Source organism: Jaculus jaculus, chromosome 12 (assembly GCF_020740685.1).
Source record: "Jaculus jaculus isolate mJacJac1 chromosome 12, mJacJac1.mat.Y.cur, whole genome shotgun sequence".
Classification (NCBI taxonomy): Eukaryota; Metazoa; Chordata; class Mammalia; order Rodentia; family Dipodidae; genus Jaculus; species Jaculus jaculus.
In genome coordinates this window covers 40795901-40817011 of record NC_059113.1, presented here as the reverse complement: position 1 = coordinate 40817011, position 21111 = coordinate 40795901, and the positions used below count along the sequence as shown (strand labels likewise).

Sequence of the window (21111 nt, the reverse complement as noted above, 5' to 3'; positions counted from 1 at the left end):
GAGGGGTTCAGTGACAGGAGAATTCTGGGTGAGGGGTTCAGTGACAGGAGAATTCTGGGTACGGGGTACAGTGACAGGAGAATTCTGGGTGAAGGTTATGGGAAGGGTGGCTCCTCCTCCCCCAAGGACACTCACATGGTAGAACTGCGGTGGCTCCTGATGGGTAGACCCTGCTCTGCCCTCACCAGCCGCTGGTAGGAGATCCCTGTGGGCCAATACATAAAGCAGAGGTTTGTGAGCGTAGGTCTGTAGCAGTCAAATCCTGGGTCTCGTCACAAGCCAGGCTCTGGACAATCAGGCCGGGCATGCCATCAAAGCTCAGAAGAGCCCTGCGACGATGGTATTTGGACCCTTGGGTGCCTGGTGCTTTGCTCCCAGGACGGGTCACTGTTCACCTATAACACCCACCCTGTAACCTTAGCCTCCGCCCGAAAGCCATTTTGAACCTCACTGTCCTTGGCAGTCCCCCAGCCTGTGTGGCTATCCTCTCCTCAACAGGCTGCCCACTGCCATCTGGGCTACACTGCCCAGACCCTGTCTGAACAGCCCAGTAGGACAGAAAACAGTGCACGGCGGTGCCTTTGTGTTTGATTTCGGCCTTGTTTCATGGTCCTGAGCAGGTAGGTCACTTTACCCTGGTGTTCAGTTCTTCCTGAAGGAAGAGCCTCTTTGGCTTCCCAGCTTATCCCAGGCCCTCCTGGAATCCACCACCCTGGCCTCCCTCTTTAGAGCTGGTGACGCAGCCTTGCTGGAGGGAGGACCCAGGCCCAGTCATTCCTGGTCCTGGCGCTATGCCCCTATGGCCTGGTGCCTTCCTGCAGAGGTCAGGGGTGGACAGTATTGTAGGTCAGGCACGCCTCAACCTCCTCATTCAGTTTTAGCCCAGTCAGGCAGTGAGCCTCTGATCGCCTCTTCTCTGCTTTGGTCTTACCTGGAGCCTACTTTCTCTGAATTGTCTACAGCCTAGTCCCCTTCCCAGCCACCTGCATCTCTCCCTCTCCTGTGACTTCAGAGAAGTAACAAAGATTGGAAATTAATTTTGTTTAGTAAATGACAGAAAATTACCACTTCATGCTCTTTTAATTTGGAATCTCACTGCTTTAATTATTGGCCCATGTGTGATGTTTGGTTTCTGTAATTGTCACTTGTCACATGATGAAAAGCCAATGGGAGCTTATTACCTTTTTTTTTTTTTTTTTTTTTTTTTTTGGTAGCACAGTCCATAAAACAGTGGCTACTACTCTCAGGACTTGGGTTGCCATCTAGTGGCCAATAATATACATTGCAAAAAAGAGCTCACCTTGAAGCCTTCCTTCTTATAAGCTGTGGAGACAAATGTACATCTACTACCTGACTGAAATACATCCAGAGAAACATATCTTCTCTTGATCTTACTTCACTCTCTTTGCTTTTTTCAAGGAATGGTCTCAGTCTATCCCAGGCTTCCTGGAACTCAGAAAGCCTCCTACCTTGGCCTCCAGAGTACTAGGATTAAAGGTATGTGCCACCATTCCCAGCTCTCGTCCTTTCTCTTAGTTACTGGTGTGTGTGTGTGTGTGTGTGTGTGTGTGTGTGTGTGTGTGTGTGTTAAGTGTTCCACATATGCTAAGGCTTGGCCCATAGTGACACTAACGGGAAGTGGCAATGGAAACATTAGTAGTTGGGACCTGGTGGGAGATCTTCAGGTCACTGGGGGCGGGGTGTCCTCAAAGCTGACTGAGATGTCAGCTCTTCTTCCTATCTTCTGATTTTGGTAGTGACATAAACAGTTTTGTTTCACCACATGTTTCTGTCATAATGTACCTCCCTGTCATCGGCCCAGAGCAATGTGGTAGGGTGGGGTGTGGCAGGAGGGATAAGCACACAATTAATTGATCATGAATAGGCACTTCCCAATCTGTAAGCCAATAAGCCATCTCTACAGGAAGCACTCGAAAGGATCCTTCATGCTAAAGAGAAAGAAAAGCACACACATAAGGTAATAGGAAAAAGAATGAAACATACTCAAATAATAGTTAATACAAGAGAGTAAAGGGAAAACAGGAAGAGCTACAAAAGAAGAAGTATGGCAAGATTAAATGCACACCTTCCAATAATAACTCTTAATATCAATGGCCTCAATGCTCCAACCAAAAGACACAGGCTTGTAGACTGGGTTAAAAATCAGTGTCCTTGCCGGGCATGGTGGTGCACGCCTTTAATCCCAGCATTTGGAGGCAGAGGTAGGTGGGTTGCCATGAGTTTGAGGCCACCCTGAGACTGCATAGTGAGTTTCAGGTCAGCCTAGACTAGAGTGAGACCCTACCTTGAAAAACAAAACAAAACAAAAAATCAGGGTCCTTCTATTTGTTGCCTCCAAGAAACTCATCTTTCCATAAAAGATGGATACTGTCTTAGGGTGAAAGGATGGAAAATGGTATTTCAAGAAAATGAATCTAGAAAACCAGCAGGTGTTTCTATCCTAATATCTGACAGGGTAGATTTCAAATCAATATTAGTGAGGAAAGATAGAAAAGATCACTTTATTAAATTAACACTCTATCGGCTACCCGCCGCAACCGCGGAGCAGCAGAAAACCGCCGGACTCTCGGCTCGAGCTGCAGGACAAGCCAGGTGCGGGATTTTCCCCTCACACCGCGCTCTCCGCAACTCGGGAAACGTGAGGGGAGAGCGGCAGCGAGCAACGGAGGGAGGAGCAGACCGCGAGGTAAAAGCACACGTGGAGAAACGATACAACCAGAGCAGCCGCGGCTCCCTCCCCTCCCCCGCCGCCTGAACCCAGCTCCAGCGAACACAGCAGCGGCCCGGGACCCGGCCACGCCAACTTGGGCTGACGGCGGGACCCAAGCAGGAGCAGAATTCGGCAGCAACTTCAGCGGCTCCAGCACCGGTACCAGTGGCCCCAGCAGCAGCGGACCCAGGAGCAGCAGCGGTGGCAGATCCCGCAGCAGCGGCTTCGGGGTGAGCAGCAGCGGTGGACACGGCAACGGCAGCTTCAGCAGCGGTGGTGGCTCCGGGGGTGGCAGCTACAACAGCTGCAGAGGCGGCAGCAGCGGCTCAGTTTGCCCCGTAGGAAAAGCAAGTGCCCAGCTCCAGAAATCAGAACAGCAGCCCGACGACCCAGGCAGCAACTTGACTGAGACCACAATCACCCAAGGTAACTGGGATTGCACCAGGGAAGGGTCTCACTTGGTCACAAGCTGACTTGGATACCTCAACAGACCAGAAATCTAAACCTCTTTGTTGATAGAGGACCTGGTCATTATAATAACTACTCTTGCATACATACTCGGGGCTGTTTTTGATGGAATGGGTACAGTGTTTAGTTAAATTTTAGAATCTACCAGTATATTATTCCACTCAGCCTGCTTGAATACTCCTATAGCAGGGAAACTCAACCCCTAAGAACATCTTTGTAGATACTCTGAGAGTCTTAAGAGCCACACCTAATACCTTAAGGTCCTACCCTGAAAATATATTACATCAAATCAATTGATACAGCTAAGAATACACAGCTAGCTAGAAAATCCAAGCATTAACTTAATCCAAGATGCAAAAATATATACATTATAACACAAGAAACACTAAAAAGCAAGATGATATAAATCCACCTAAAAGTATTAATGAATCAGAAATGTCATCCAGTGAGAAAGAGTTAGAGGAAATGCCTGAGAAAGAGTTCAAAAGAATAATTATAAATATGTTCAAAGAGGTCAAAGAACACATGAAAACAATCAAAGAAGAAATCAAAGAGGAAATCAAAGAGGAAATCAAGGAATCAAAGAAGAGGCAGGACACCAATTTAATGAAATAAAGAAGGCAATACAAGACATAAATAGAGAAATAGAAATAATAAAGAAAAACCAGTCAGAATTACTAGCAATGAAGAACACAGTTAATGAAATAAAAAACTCTGTAGAAAATCTCACCAGTAGGATGGATGAGGGAGAGGACAGAATATCTAAGCTAGAAGATCAGGTGGCAGACCTAATGCAGTCCAACAAAGAGAAAGACAAACTTATAGAAAAGTATGAGTGGGAATTTCAAGATATTCGGGACACTATGAAAAGATCCAATATAAGAATTCAGGGCATAGTAGAAGGAGAAGAACTCCACTCCAGAGGCATAGTAGGCATCTTCAACAAAATCATAGAGGAAAATTTTCCCCAAATTGGGAAAGAGGTGCCAATACAGATACAGGAAGCCTTTAGAACCCCAGCCAGACAAAACCCAGAAAGAAACTCTCCTCGCCACATTATACTCAAACTTCCAAACACACAAACCAAAGAAAAAATATTGAAAGCAGTTAGAGAGAAAAATCAAGTTACCTACAAAAGCAAGCCCATCAGGATTACAGCAGATTATTCAACACAAACTTTTAAAGCCAGAAGGGCCTGGAGTGATATATTCCAAGTTCTGAAAGATAACAACTGTCAACCAAGGTTACTTTATCCTGCAAAGTTATCCATCCAAATAGATGGAGAAATAAAGACATTCCATGACAAAAGCAGGTTAAAGGAATATCTGAAGACAAAACCAGCTCTACAGAAAATACTTGATAGAATCCTCCATGCTGAACAAAAGGAAAAGCACACATATAAGGAACCTAGAAAAAACCAGCCATACTCAAATACCAGTTAACAGAAGAGAGCACAGGTAGAACAAGTAACACACACACACACACACAAATGGCAAACATAAATACACACCTTTCAATAATATCTCTTAATATCAACGGTCTCAATGCCCCAACGAAAAGACATAGATTTGCAGACTAGGTTAAAAAGCAGGATCCTACAATTTGTTGTCTTCAAGAAACTCACCTTTCTACAAAGGATAGACATTATCTTAGGGTGAAAGGTTGGAAGACGGTGTTTCAAGCAAATGGGCCTAGAAAACAAGCAGGGGTTGCTATCTTAATATCAGACAGGGTGGACTTTAGTCCGAAGTTAGTCAAAAAAGATAAGGAAGGTCACTTTATATTGATTAAGGGCACACTACAACAGGAGGACATTACAATCCTAAACATATATGCACCTAACATGGGGGCTCCCAAATTCGTCAAACAAACACTATTAGAACTAAGGTCACAGATAACACCAAACACGGTGGTGGTGGGTGACTTTAACACCCCACTCTCATCAATTGACAGGTCATCCAGGGAAAGAATAAACAGAGAGGCATCTGGACTAAATGAGGTCATAGAAGGAATGGACCTAACAGATATATACAGGACATTTCATCCAAAGGCTGCAGAATATACATTCTTTTCAGCAGCACATGGAACATTCTCTAAAATAGACCATATATTAGGACACAAAGCAAATCTTAACAAATTCAGGAAAATTGAAATAATTGCTTGCATTCTATCTGACCACAATGGAATTAAACTACAAATCAGTAGCAAGAAAGGCTATAGAGCATACACAAAATCATGGAAACTAAACAATACACTACTAAATGATGAGTGGGTCAATGAAGAAATCAAAAAGGAAATCAAAAAATTTATAGAGTCAAATGATAATGAGAACACAACATACCAAAATCTCTGGGACACAATGAAGGCAGTTCTAAGAGGTAAATTTATAGCCTTAAGTGCCTATATTAAGAAATTAGAAAGGTCGCAAGTAAACGACCTAATGCTTCGCCTTAAAGCCTTGGAAAAAGAAGAACAAGGCAAACCAAAAAGTAGTAGACGGGAAGAAATAATAAAGATTAGGGCAGAAATTAATGAAATAGAAACAAAAAGAACAATCCAAAGAATTAATGAAACAAAGAGTTGGTTCTTTGAAAGGATAAACAAGATTGATAAACCCTTAGCAAATCTGACCAAAAGAAAGAGAGAAGAGACACAAATTAATAAAATCAGAGATGAACAAGGTAACATCACAACAGATTCCAGAGAAATTCAAAAAATTATAGGGACATACTATAAAAGCATATACTCCACAAAGTATGAAAATCTGAAAGAAATGGATGATTTCCTTGATCTATATGACCTACCTAAATTAAATCAAAATGAGATTAATCACTTAAATAGACCTATAACAAACATGGAGATCCGAGCAGTTATCAATAATCTCCCAACTAAAAAAAGCCCAGGCCCGGATGGATTCACTGCTGAATTTTACCAGACTTTTAAGGAAGAGCTAACACCATTGCTTCTTAAGCTTTTCCAGGAAATAGAAAAAGAAGGAATCCTACCAAACTCCTTCTATGAGGCCAGCATCACCCTGATACCAAAACCAGGCAAAGATAGAACAAAAAAAGAAAATTACAGACCAATCTCCCTCATGAACATAGATGCAAAAATTCTCAACAAAATATTGGCAAACAGAATACAAGAGTATATCAAAAAGATCATTCACCCTGACCAAGTAGGCTTTATCCCAGAGATGCAGGGATGGTTCAACATACGCAAATCTATAAATGTAATACATTACATAAATGGGTTGAAGGACAAAAATCACATGATCATCTCATTAGATGCAGAGAAAGCATTTGACAAAATCCAACATCCCTTCATGATAAAAGTCCTACAGAGACTGGGAATAGAAGGAACATATCTCAATATAATAAAGGCTATTTATGACAAGCCTACAGCCAACATATTACTAAATGGGGAAAAACTGGAAGCTTTTCCACTAAAATCAGGAACAAGACAAGGGTGTCCACTGTCTCCACTTCTATTTAATATAGTTTTGGAAGTCTTAGCCATAGCAATAAGGCAAGAGACACACATAAAAGGGATACAAATTGGAAAGGAAGAAATCAAGTTATCATTATTTGCAGATGACATGATTCTATACATAAAGGACCCTAAAGACTCTACTAGCAAGCTGTTAGAGCTGATCAAAACCTACAGCAATGTAGCAGGATACAAAATAAATACACAGAAATCAGTAGCCTTCGTATATGCTAACAACAAACACACAGAGGATGAAATCAGAGAATCACTCCCATTCACAATTGCATCAAAAAAAATAAAATACCTTGGAATAAACCTAACTAAGGAAGTAAAGAATCTATACAATGAGAACTTTAAGACACTCAAACGAGAAATTGCAGAAGACACTAGAAAGTGGAGAAACATCCCTTGTTCCTGGCTTGGAAGAATCAATATCGTGAAAATGGTAATCTTACCTAAAGCAATCTACACATTTAATGCAATCCCTATCAAAATTCCAAAGGCTTTCTTCATGGAAATAGAAAAAACAATCCAAAAATTCATTTGGAATCATAAAAAACCTCGAATATCTAAAATAATACTGAGCAACAAAAAAGAGGCTGGTGGTATCACCATACCTGATTTTAACCTATACTACAGAGCCATAGTAACAAAAACAGCATGGTACTGGCACAAAAACAGACATGTAGATCAGTGGAACAGAATAGAGGACCCAGATGTAAGCCCAAGTAGCTATAGCCACCTGATATTCGATAAAAATGCCAAAAATACTCATTGGAGAAGAGACAGCCTCTTCAGCAAATGGTGTTTTGAAAACTGGATAAATATCTGCAGAAGGATGAAAATAGATTCTTCTCTCTCGCCATGCACAAGAATTAAGTCCAAATGGATTAAAGACCTTAACATCAGACCGGAAACTTTGAAACTGCTAGAGGAAAAAGTAGGGGAAACCCTTCAACATATTGGTCTTGGCAAAGACTTTCTGAATACAACCCCAATTGCTCAGGCAATAAAACCACAGATTAATCACTGGGACCTAATGAAATTACAAAGATTTTGCACCGCAAAGGACACAGTGAAAAAAGCAAAGAGGCAACCTACAGAATGGGAAAAAATCTTCGCCAGCTATATATCTGATAGAGGATTAATATCTAGGATATACAAAGAACTCAAAAAGTTAACTAATAAGGAATCAAACAAGCCAATCAAAAAATGGGCTAAGGAGCTAAATAGAGAGTTCTCAAAGGAAGAAATACGAATGGCATATAAGCACCTAAAAAAATGTTCTACGTCACTAGTCATCAGGGAAATGCAGATTAAAACTACATTGAGATTCCATCTCACTCCTGTCAGATTGGCCACCATCATGAAAACAAATGATCATAAATGTTGGTGGGGATGTGGAAAAAAAGGAACCCTTCTGCACTGCTGGTGGGAATGCAATCTGGTCCAGCCATTGTGGAAAACAGTGTGGAGGTTCCTAAAGCAGCTAGAGATTGATCTACCATATGACCCAGCTATAGCACTCCTAGGCATATATCCAAAGGACTCATCTCATTTCCTTAGAAGTACATGCTCAACCATGTTTATTGCTGCTCAATTTATAATAGCTGGGAAATGGAACCAGCCTAGATGTCCCTCAACAGATGAGTGGATAATGAAGATGTGGTACATTTATACAATGGAGTTCTACTCAGCGGTAAAGAAAAATGAAGTTATGAAATTTGCAGAAAAATGGATGGACCTGGAAAGTATTATACTAAGTCAGGTAACCCAGGCCCAGAAAGCCAAGCGCCACATGTTCTCCCTCATATGGGGATCCTAGCTACAGATGACTGGGCTTCTGTGTGAGAATGAAAATACTTAGTAGCAGAGGCCAGTAAGTTGAAAAGGAGACATAAAGGGTGGAGAAAGGAAGGGAGGAGGATACTTAATAGGTTGATATTGTATATATGCAATTACAACGATTGTAATGGGGAGGTAATATGATTGAGAATGGAATTTCAAACGGGAAAGTGTGGGGTGGGGAGGGAGGGAATTACCATGGGATATATTTTATAATCATGAAAAATGTTAATAAAAATTTAAAAAAAAAAAATTAACACTAACAGGAGGACATTACAATTCTAAACATATATGCACCTAACACAGGGGCTCCCAATTTCATCAACACTATTAGAATTCAGGTCACAGATAACTATAGTGGATGACTTCAATACCCCACTCTCATCCTGGCAAAAATTAAAAAGAAAGCATCTGGATAAAATGAGGTCATCGAACAAATGGACCTAACAGATATCTACAGGACATTTCATTCAAATGCTGCAGAATATACATGCTTTTCAGCAGCACATGGAACATTCTCTAAATAGACCACATATTATGACATAAAGCATATCATAACAAATAAAGGAAAGTTGAAATAACTTCTTGTACTCTATCTGATCACAATGGGATTAAAGTACAAATTAACAACAAGAAAAGCTATAGAGCATATACAAAATCATGGAAACTAAACAGGACACTACTAAATGATGAATGAGTCAATGAAGAAATCAAAAAGGACATAAAAAAATTCATAAAATCAAATGATAATGAGAACACAACACACCAAAACCTTTGGGACACAACAAAGGCAATCCTAAGAGGGAAATTTATAGCTTTAAGTGCCTTTATTAAGAAATTAGAAAAGTCACAAGTAAACAACTTAATTCTTCACTTTAAGGTCTTAGAGAAGAGGAACAAGGCAAACCAATAATCAGTAGATGGGAAGAAATAATAAAGATTAGGGCAGAAATGAATGAAATGTAAACCAAAACAATAGTACAATGAATCAATGAAATAGTTGGTTCTTTAAAGGATAAACAAGATTAATAAACCCTTAGCAAATCTAACCAAAAGAAAGAGAGAAAAGACACAAATCAATAAAATTAGAGATGAAAAAGGCACCATTACAACAGATACCAAAGAAATTCAGAAAATCATAAGGACATACTTTAAGAACATATACTCCACTGAGTTTGAAAATCTAAAAGAAATGCATGATTTTCAAGATTTACATTACCTACCAAAATTAAATCAAGATGAAATAAGCTATTTAAACAGACCTGTAATGGGTACAAAGATCGAAGCAGTTATAAAAAAAAAATCTCCCAACTAAAAAAAGTTCAGGCCCAGATGAATTCACTGGGGAATTTTACCAGACCTTTATGGAAGAGCTAAAACCAATGCTTCTCAAACTTTTCCATAAAATAGAAAAGGAAGGAATTCTACCAAGCACCTATAAAGCCAGCACCACTCTGATACCATAACCAGACAAAGATAGAACAAAAAAAAAAAAAAAAAAAAGAAAGAAAGAAAGAAAGAAAGAAAGAAAATTACAGACCAATCCCTTTCATGATCACAGATGCAAAAATTCTCAACAAAATGTTGGCATACAGAATACAATATTATATCAAAAAGATCATTCACCCCGACCAAGTAGGCTTTATCCCAGAGAGGCAGGGATGGTTCAACATACACAAATCGATAAATGTAACACACTATATAAATGGATAAAAGGACAAAAATCACATGATCATCTCAATAAATGCAGAAAAGGCATTTGACAAAATCCAACATCTCTTCATGGTAAAAGTCCTATAAAAACTGGGACTAGAAGGAACATATCTCAACATAATAAAAGCTATTTATGACAAACCTGCAGCCAACATAATACTAAATGGGGAAAAACTTGAAGCTTTTCCACTAAAGTCAGGAATATGATAAGGGTGTCCACTATCCCACTTTTATTTAGTATAGTACTGGAAGTCTTAACTATAGCAATAAGGCAAAAGACACTCAAAAAAGGATACAAATTAGAAAGGAAGAGATCAAATTATCATTTGCAGATGATATGATTCTAATCATAAAGGACACTAAAGACTCTACCAGCAAACTGTTAGAGCTGATAAACACTTTTAGCAATGTAGCAGGATATAAAATAAACACACATAAATCAGTAGCTTTCCTATATACTAACAACACACATGCTGAGGATGAAATCAGGGAATCACTCCCACACACAACTGCCTCAAAAAATAAATAAATAAATAAGGTACCTTGGAATAAACCTAACCAAGGAAATGAAGGATCTCTACAATGAAAACTTTAAAACACTCAAGATAGTAATTTCAGAAGACACTAGGACATGGAAAGACATCCCTTGTTCTTAGACTGGAAGAAGCAATGTTGTGCAAATGTTAATCTTACCAAAAGCAATCTACACTTTTAATGCAATCCCCATTAAAATTCCAATGGCATTCTTCACATAAATAGAAAAAATTCATTTGGAAGCACAAAAACAACAACAACAACAAAAACAAACCCTCAAATAGCCAAAACAATTTTGAGCAATAAAAATGAGGCTGGCAGTATCAGAATACCTGATGTTATGCTATATTACAGAGCCATAGTAACAAAAACAGCATGGTACTGGTACAAAACCAGACACATATATCAATAGAACAGAATACAGGACCCAGATGTAAGTCCAGGAAGCTACAGCCGCCTGATTTTCAACAAAATGCTCGTTGAAGAGAAATGACAGCCTCTTCAAGAAATGGTGCTGGGAAAACTGGGTATCTATATGTAGAAGGATGAAAATAGATCCTTATCTTTCCCCATGCACAAAAATCAAGTCCAAATGGATCAAAGACCTTAATATCACACTTGAAACTCTGAAACTGCTACAGGAAAAATTAGGGGAAACCCTTCAACATATTGCCATAGGCAATGACTTTCTGAATATAACCCCACTTGCTCAGGAAATAAGACCAGTAATTGACCACTTGGACCTCATGAAATTACAAAGCTTTTATATTGCAAAGGGCACTGGGAATAGAGCAAAGAGTCAACCTACAGAATGGGAGAAAATCTTTGCCAGTTATATATCTGACAGAGGATTAATATCCAGGATATAAAAGAACTCAAAAAACTAAATAAGAAATCAAACAACCCAATTAAGAAATGGGCTATGGAACTAAATAGACAGTTCTCAAAAGAAGAAATACAGATGGCCTATAAACATCTCAAAACTGCTCTACATCCTTAGCCATCAGGGAAATGCAACTTAAAACTACTTTGAGAGCCCATCTCACTCCCACCAAAATAGCTATCATCAAGAAAACAAATGACAATAAATGCTAGCAAGGATGCAGAAAAAGAGGAAACCTTCTACACTGTTGCTGGGAATGTAAACTGGTTCGGTCATTGTGGAGATAAGTGTGGAGGTTCCTGAGACAGCTAAAAATAAATATACCATATAGCCCAGCTATACCACTCGTAGGCATATATCCTAAGGACTCGTCTCACTACCTTAGGGATACTTGCACATCCATGTTTATTGCCACTCTGTTCACAATAGCTAGGAAATGGAACCAGTCTAGATGTCCCTCAACTGATGAGTGGATAATGAAGATGTGGTACATTTATACAATGAAGTTCTATTTAGCAGGAAAGACAAACAAAATTATGAAATTTGCAGGGATACGGATGGCTCTGGAAAGAATTATACTTAGTTTGTTTGGTCACAAACAGAAAGGCTCCTGAGGGAGGGTTGCTAATTAACTGTGTGACTGTGAGCAAGCTGCATGCCATCAGGCTCCTGTTTCATCATCTGAAAAAAAAAAAAACAGGTGTAATAGTCACCACGCCAAGAGCTCTTCTGAAAATACATGGGTCCAACACTTGGCCGTGTTGACTACACTGTCAGCATACAGTACATGTAGCCATCTATCTCTCTTCATTATTAACAATGATAGTCCTCTTCTTGACCCACAGGCTCAGAGAGCTTAAACAACTTGTCCAAAGTCATTAACTAGCAAGTGACAAAATATAGGTCTTTGTCATACTGAAGTCTGTGTTCCTTCTCTTATACTGACTTTATAGCTACTATAAGGAAAAGCTGAGTATCTGTGAGCTTTCTTACTCAGTACACAGTGGGGATGTTATCACATCTCCCTCCTACCCTCTAGGTCAGTGGTCTGGGTGAGAAGCAATCCTTGAGGTTTGTGTGCTTTGAAAATTGCTGAGTACCACACACACAAAGTGCCCATATCACTAAGTGTGGTGGCTCACACCTTTAATCCCTGTGCTCGGGAGGCTGAGGTAGGAGGATTGCCATGAGATCTGAGAGGGAGTAAGCAAAGACAGGGAAGTCTGCTCTTGCTAGAAATCAAAGATGATCTGACTTCTTATCTCTTGCCTGGTCCCCTAGGCCTGTTTTTCCACATACATCCTGAACCCCTCCTGGGAGAAAGGTCTTTCATAGGATTTAAACATTGTAGTGGGTCAAATTCAGCCCCCAAAATTTGGTATCAGGGCTAGCCTCTTCCTGAGACAGCCCCTAGCCCTAACCAACCAGGTGTCCCTCTGGTTCACCTGAGCTGGAAGACAGGGACCATCACTATAAGGTTATAAATACCTTTGCAAGTGGAGGGCACACTCTCTGAGCTGCCTGACCACTTGGGAACTTTCAGTTGTTAATGAATTTTCCCTCTGCTGGGCCTGGGTTTGCCCAGACCCAACTGGGCTGAGCTGAGAGGACAGTTAAGTAGGCCTTACTCTCCACATAGGCTCTTTATCTCCCTCCAGCTTCCCAGAGGGCAGGAGCTCTTTAAACTTTCTATTCTCTCTTTTTCTTTTCCATGGTTTTCCCAGGACCTCCATGTGAGATTTCTAGCCACCCGGGTGCCTTTCTTTGGCTTTGTACTTCCCTCAGTAAATATAATAATTTAATAATTATCCTTCTTAATCTTTTTAAATTCAATTCTTTGATTAAACTTAGAAACAAACCTAGGGTTTGGGGTTCAAGGATTTTCATGGATCCCAAGCATCCCATTATAGTTCAAGGCCAGTCTGGGTAATGGAGTGAGTTCTAGGTTCAGACTGTGCTAAAGTGAGACTCTGCCTCAAAAACGCCTCAATTCAAGCTGGCACAGTGGCGCATCCCTTTAATCCCAGAGCTTGGAAGGCTGAGGTAGGAGGATCACCGTGAGTTTGAGGCCACCCTAAGACAACAGAGTGAATTCCACGTCAGCCTGGGCCTGGAGTGAGACCCTAATTCGAAAAACAAAACAAAACAAAATGCCTGAATGAATGAATGAATACACGAAGTGCCCATGCATCACTCAGAATTCCAGACACCTTTATAGGCAGTTACAATACCAGTGTGAACAGGGGCTTAATCAATACTTAATAAACATGTGGGCTAACCCCAAGAGGGCTGTGCTGAAAAGAACTGATGGCACTGATATGAGATTTTCTGCCACCCAAGTGCAGGCTGGAGATTGCCCCACTAGGAGTGGAGTCAGGAAGAAAGTGGGGGCAGCCTTGATAACCAGCCCACTTCCTCTGTTACCAGCCACAATCAACACAGCAACCAGACCCTGAGACTCCATGGGTAGAGGTCTCAGCTCCTCAGCTCCCTTGTCATCTTCTGCCTGTGACCCCTCTTAAGTTCTCTCCATCCCCATGCTTGCTGCCCCCAGCAGGGTGCATCTACCCCTGCAGTCTGCTCTGAAGGAAGCAGGGCTGGGCCCCCGCTGTGCAGATGGACAGACCGAACTTGATGTAAGCTCAGCGTCCTGCCTGAGGCCCCATCGCTAGTGAGTAGCAGATCCAGATTCAGGATCTGAAACCACAGCAATCTGGTATTAAGCCGAGATAACCACTAAGTTTATTGTGCACCTCTTCTCTCTCTCTCTCCTTGCAGGTAAATAAATAAGCAAAAATATTTTCAAACTTCACACTTTTAAACAAACCTACATTCGGGTCATGTAGAAGAAGTTAATTTTAAATGTTTTTAAATTTTTATTCATTTATTTGAGAGAGAGAGAGAGAGAGGGAGAGAGGGAGAGAATGGGCACGCCAGGGCCTCCAGCCACTGTAAACAAATTCAAGATGCACACACCACCTTGTGCATCTGGCTTACATGGGTCCTGGGGAACTGAACCTGGGTCTTTTGACTTTGTAGGCAATCGCCTTAATCACTAAGCAATCCCTCCAACCCAGAAGAAGGTAATTTTAATTAACTTGCTAATTACTATGGATTAGGGCTCAACTGTGAACTTTGATGTTAACTTGTAGAAGCAAGAAAACCTACAAGCAGACAGAGGTAGGAGGATTGCCATGAGTTCACGGCCCCCTGAGACTACATAGTGAATTTCAGGTCAGCCAAAAGAAAAAGAAAAGAGAAAAGCTACTAACAATTTTTGTTCCATACAAAAGATAACACACAAGGTTCTGGCCCTATCCTATAAATGACAGCAGCTAATTTTATATGTGATATTAACATTTTATACTAGCTTATATGAAAAGCGTATGGCATTCCCTCTCATCTTTCTTTAATAAATCTACCATTTTGCCCTTGCCTTAACAACAAATGGAATACACCTCTGACATGAGCTCACTATGTATCTGTAGGAATTTTGTTTGTTTGTTTGTTTGAGGTAGGGTCTCGCTGTAGCACAGGCTGATCTGGATGGAATTCACTATGTAGTCCCAGACTGGCCTCAAACTCATGGCCTCCAGAGCACTGGGATTAACAGTGTGTACCACCCTGCCTGGCTCAGGAGTTTTTAAACTCTGAAAACGATGCTGTGACGTAAGGGAGAGTTAATGGTTTCCTATTTCAGTTCTGCTTTCCTTTGAAGAAGAGAAGTTTCTAACATGAGTAATTTGGTGAGTGCTTCCCTCTCTAAGCATCTGAGGCCTTACATAATCTCAGGGGCAACACCAAGGAGAGGGTTCTCAGCAGTGAGCAATGGCTCCCAGGCCCTCTCTGCTTTGGGACAAAGGACCCTCATTCCAGTTCTACCATCTATGGCTGGCTCTCTTTGCCCAGGCTCAGCACCCATCATCCTAAGGTCTGGGCCACTCCATGTCTGCTTGATGGGCTGATGAGAATAGTGCATCTGCCCAAGAACCCACAAAATTATCTCAAGACACAACATGTACTCAACTAGGGTCGGCCAGCTGGTTCTATCTGAAATTGGGAAGTGGCCTCCTCACAGGTGACACCCTCCCCCATCCATCATTTCCCTCATCCGCTTCACAGAAAAGGAGTCACTGCATTCTTTGGTATCATGGAAGGTCCTGCCGAAGCCTCTGCCTTTTGCAGCCTCTCTCTTGAAATTGTAGATGGAAAGAAAAGCTCTGCCTCCTGGAAAGGGACCTCCTATCAAAAGCAAGAAGCCAACAGGGGTCCATAAAAAAAAAAACAAAACCTGACTTGTTTGGTCAGTTCAGTGGACAGTTAGGTTGGCAGATTGTCTACTAATGTGTGCCTGAGTATTTTCAGTGTTTAACACTTTCTCCTCAGGGACTGCTTGATCTCTCAACTATATAAAGACTGGGGTTAGCCAAGCTTACCTCCTACCTGCTTTCCTATTTGTATCAGGCCACTGATTGGTTAAGGAAAAGGCAAGTGACTGACTTGTTGGAGGAGGCAGACAGATAAGCTGATAGGTTGGAGGAAACATATAGATGATTGGTTAAGAGACAGACAGATGGTTGGTTAAAAAAAAAAAAAAAGATGGCTAATTGGTTCAGGAAAAAATAGGTGAACTGATTGGTTGGGAAACAAAGTCACAGACTACTCCAAAGGAATTTATAAGCAAAACTTCAGTCTTGAGCTGGTTAGGGCCCCTGAGTTAGGAGATGAGATACAATACTTGTGTTCACTTGTGTGTAATGACCAGCTGCCAATACTAAACAAGAACTGGAGCAAGTATAGTTTTTTTTTAAATTAAATTTATTTATTTATTTAAGAGAGAGAGAGAGAAATAGTCAGAGAGAAAGAGAGAGCGAGTGAAAATGGGTTCAACAGGGACTCCAGCCACTGCCAACAAACTCCAGACACATGGGCCACCTTGTGCATCTAGCTTCATCTGGGTCCTGGGGAATTGAAACTGGGTTCTTTGGCTTTGCATGCAAGTACCTTAACCGCTAAGCCATCTCTGCAGCCCAAGTATACATTTTGATGGAAAAACAAAACGGGATTGCCATGGGCATAGTATTGGGGTATGTGCTTCTTAGTCACCTAGTCAACATCTTTTGACCTAAGCAATTGCTTCTCTAATGTCATTTTTGATCATTGAATGTCATTTGACCAAATGACTTTGCTACCATCTACTAACCATGATTAATCTTCAGGTTTTTGGCATTCATTGCTGATTAGAAAGAATGCATTTGATGAACCATCTTGCAGCTGTATCTTTGCACAGCCATCGTTACACATAAAGATCCATGGAATTGCTAGGTGAAAAGCCAGTCCAGCCCCCTTTCCCTTGTCAACACTGGTACTTTCATGGAGTTGGAAGGGGAGAAGTATCTCACTCTTTGGTTTTGTATTGCTTCACTACTAGAAAAGGTGACTATTTTCTGGGGTGGTCATTGCTCAGTCCTTATATATATTTCCACTTGTGTGTCAGCTTATATTTGTTTGTTTGTTGTTTGATTTTTTCGAGGTAGGGTTTCACTCTAGTCCCGGTTGACCTGGAGTTCACTATGTAGTCTCAGGGTGGCCTTGAACTCTTGGCGATCCTCCTACCTCTGCCTGGGATTAAAGTGCTGAAATTAAAGGCTTGTGCCACCACGCCTGGCTTCATCTTAGTTTTTTCAATTTTATTTTTATTTATTTATTTAAGAGAGGCAGAGAGAGACAGAGAGAGGGAGAATGGGCACACCAGGTCCTTCAAGCACTGCAAACGAACTCCAGATGCATGTGCCACCTTGTACATTTGGGGAATCAAACAGAGGTCTTTTGGCTTTAGAGGCAAGTGCCTTAACGACTAAGCCATCTCACCAGCTCCTCAGCTTATTTTTTAATTGACTCAAAAGAACTCTCCATGAGTTTGATTTAAAAAATATTTTTAAATTTTTATTTATTTGCAATGGGAAAGAGAGAGAGAGAGAAAGAGAGGAGAGAGTGAAAGAGAGAGAGAGAGAAAGAGAGAGAGAGAGGAGAATGAATGGGTGTTCCAGGGCATCTTCCCACTACAAATGAACTCCAGAGCCATGCACTGTTTTGTGCATCTGGCTTTACGTGGATACTGACGAATTGAACTCAGGCTGTCAGGCTTTGCTGGCAAACTCCTTAACTGCTGAGCCATCTCTCCAGCCTGAAGTTTTTGTCACAGTATTTTTAGTTTGTCATTTACATTCTACTCAAGCTTAAATTTTCTGCTTTCAGGTTTTTGCAATTTGACACATTTGCCTCCAGGTCGTGTTTGACAACTTTTACCCACCTTAATTCCATAGAACTGCTTCTATGGTCTTGCTTCCACACTTACGCCTTTCACCTATCTATAAATTGTTTTATGTTTGAGATGGGACTTCATTTTTGGATTTTTTTAAAGATCAAAATTTCTCAATTTTGCCGGGTGTGGTGGCGCATGCCTTTAATCCCAGCACTTGGGAGGCAGAGGTAGGAGGATTGCTGTGAGTTCAAGGTCACCCTGAGACTCCATAGTGATTTCCAGGTAAGCCTGGGCTAGACTGAGACCCCACCTCGAAAACCAAAAAGAAAAAGAAAAAAATATTTCTCAATTTTTAATAATCTTCCAATTGTCATTTCTTTTTCCTATTTTTATTATTTTGATATCATTTCTTAAATGACTTTTATTATCAATGATTTAAAGATACCTCTTTATTTATTTGCAAGGAGAGGGAGAATGGGCACACCAGGACCTCTAGCTGCTATAGACGAACTCTAGAAGCATGTGCTACTTTGTGCATCTGGCTTAATGTGGTACTGAGGAATTGAACTCTGGTCATTAGATTTTGCAGGCAAATACCTTAATTGCTGAGCCATCTCTCCAGCCCCAATGACACCTCTTTTTTAAAAAATACTTTTAATTTATTTATTTAGAAGCAGAGAGAGACAGAGAAGAGACAGGCAGACAGAGAGAATGTGCATGCCAGGGCCTCCAGCCACTGAAAAAGAATACCAGATGCATGTGCCATTTTATGCATCTGGGTTTACATGGGTACTGGGAAATTAAACCCTGGTCATTAGGCTTTGCAGGCAAGTGCCCTGAACTGCTGAGCAGCTCTCCAGCCTCAAGATATCTCTTTGTCATGTAAAACTATTATGTTTCTAATTTATTTCTAGAGGTTACCTTTTGTTCCATTTACCTACCTATTCTTATACTGATATGTGCTATTTTAAGAGCATAGTACTATAGTACTTTCAAGGACATAGTATGGGAAATATCTCATTCTTACTCTTCTTCAAGAATAAACAGAGTAGGTGCATAAATAAAAGCTTTATTTTTTTTCCTATAAGCTTTAGTTATTTTTCAAATTTTTAAGTTTTAATTTGGTATTTTACTTATGGCTACATTTATTTTCTTATCACTTGATAGTATTAGGATATTGATCCAACCTAGCAATATGTCACTTCATTTTTTTTTTTCAAGGTAGGGTCTCATTCTAGCTGAGGATGACCTGGAATTCACTCTGTAGTCCCAAGCTAGCCTTGAATTTATGGTGATCCTCTTACCTCTGCCTCCCAAGTGCTGAGATTAAAGGCATGCGCCACTATGACTGGCTTCAATTTTGTCTTTCAGTAAAGTCTATCTTTTTTATGTTGGTTATTCACATTCCTTTAATAGTAGAATTCAAGAACGCCCTACCCACTGTGTGCCTGAGTAAACAGGACTTCTAGGGAAGTAGGTTGCTCCAAAGGAGTTCAATAGATGGTCCAGACAAGCACCTGATCAGCTAGGTTTGAGTCACAGGTACTCAACTCCTCCCTGTCCAGGTCCCCTGCATCCCGTGCAGGGCCTCTCCCCCAGGGAAGAGCAGTTTCCCTCTTCCCCTAGAGGAAAACCCTAAAAACCTCCTCCTTCCCCTTACCCAGGGCTCCAAAGCTTCCCTCCCTTTCTCTACAGATCCTGCCATTTTCTCTGTGCATTAGATTAAAAAAATTGGCCCAAGAAACTTGTTTGTCTTGGTCTTCTATCGTTAATATATGTATGTGTGTGTGTGTGTGTATATATATGTATATATATACACACATACATACATACATGTAGCTTGTGTGTATGTGTTATGTGATGTATGTGTGTGGTGTGATGTACACACATGTTATGTGTCCTTGTGACATCCCATGCCCTTCCCTGAAGCAGGAGTGGGATAAGGGTAGGAGAGGGGCACTCGTGTGGGGGCTGGAGAAGAATCTCAGATATCCATTGCTCTTCTGCCCTGTCTCATTTTGAGCCAGTGTCTTTCACTGATTCTAGAGCTTGCTGTTTACAATCCTCGGGTCTCTGTTACCCTTTGCAGGACTGGGGTTATAGGCATTGGCTGTTTATGTGGGATCTAGAGCATCCAACTTGAGTGGTTTCATGCTTGTGGGCCTCAGGCCCTCGTGCTTGGGCAGGAAGTACACATAACAGTGCAGCCGTCTCTCCCCAGCCACCACTTTATAATTTTAGTTGCTACCACAAGCTGTTTGTTTCCCCTGAATTGTTTTCTTCTGGTTGGTGCTAGTATATGGAATAGCTTAAAGTATGGCTCTTCTAGTTCTTACTTCATTCAAATGATTCTTTTAGACTTAGATGAACAAATGGTTGTGTGCTAAGCAATTAAAATGATGTCTGTTCCAGATGAGGAAACAGTCTTTATTTTTGTCTTTTTGCATAGGCAAAATACTTATAAGCAAAAACAGAAAGGTACTTGAGTTTAATGGAAATGTCTCTAGCATTTCACTTTGGGCTGGTGCCATATTTAAAATATTTTATGGCAATATTTTCCATATGTTGAGGAGTTTTGAATATCAGGAAAGAGTGCTGTATTTAATCAAATGTTTAGAGGCATCTATTGAGATGTTATGTGACTTTATTCCTACGAACAGTACCATGATAAATTACTAGTGTGGGACAGTCTCTCAATTAATCATAGCTATTTTTCCTCTTGTTCAATCACAGTTGTCTTAAGTTTCCTTCCCATCTAATAACAAGACCTGTAATTTCTCAAGAACTCCTACTTTTCTTTTCCCATATATGAAACCATATGAGTTCAAAGTCCTCATCCACATCTACCAAAGCAACTGTCAACTTGACCACTCAGGACAGTCACCTTCCCTGGTCAATCCACTAATGCAACTGCCTATTTGCTCCAGGGTCTCTTTTCAGTACTCCAAAGGCTTCTATGAGTGACCTGCATAGTCTTGGAGACCTTGTGGTTCAGCAGAGCAGAGGCATAGGCCAAGTGGTGGGGTTTCCTGGCCTGAATGCCTTTTGTAGCTTCCCTGAAAATTTGTTCCTTATTTGTTCCTGCCATGTTTCCTGTTTTAGCCTGTGCAAGCTCAGCCGTCTGACTGTGCATGCACCATGAAGAGGAGACTCCAAGGCTGTGACCAGAGCACGGGCAGAGCT

General features: G+C 40.9%; 1 protein-coding gene across 3 annotated transcripts in view; it reads right to left on the bottom strand.

The window, feature by feature from the left end:
* The window catches only part of Pik3r5 (phosphoinositide-3-kinase regulatory subunit 5), a 94188-nt gene that overhangs the window by 9070 nt on the left and 64007 nt on the right, over positions 1–21111 (bottom strand). For all 3 annotated transcript variants that reach the window (XM_012949787.2, XM_045131936.1, XM_045131937.1), the window contains exon 6: positions 136–205. In XM_012949787.2, coding sequence (XP_012805241.1) covers positions 136–205 — 70 coding nt within the window. The remainder of the gene's footprint in view (positions 1–135; positions 206–21111) is intronic.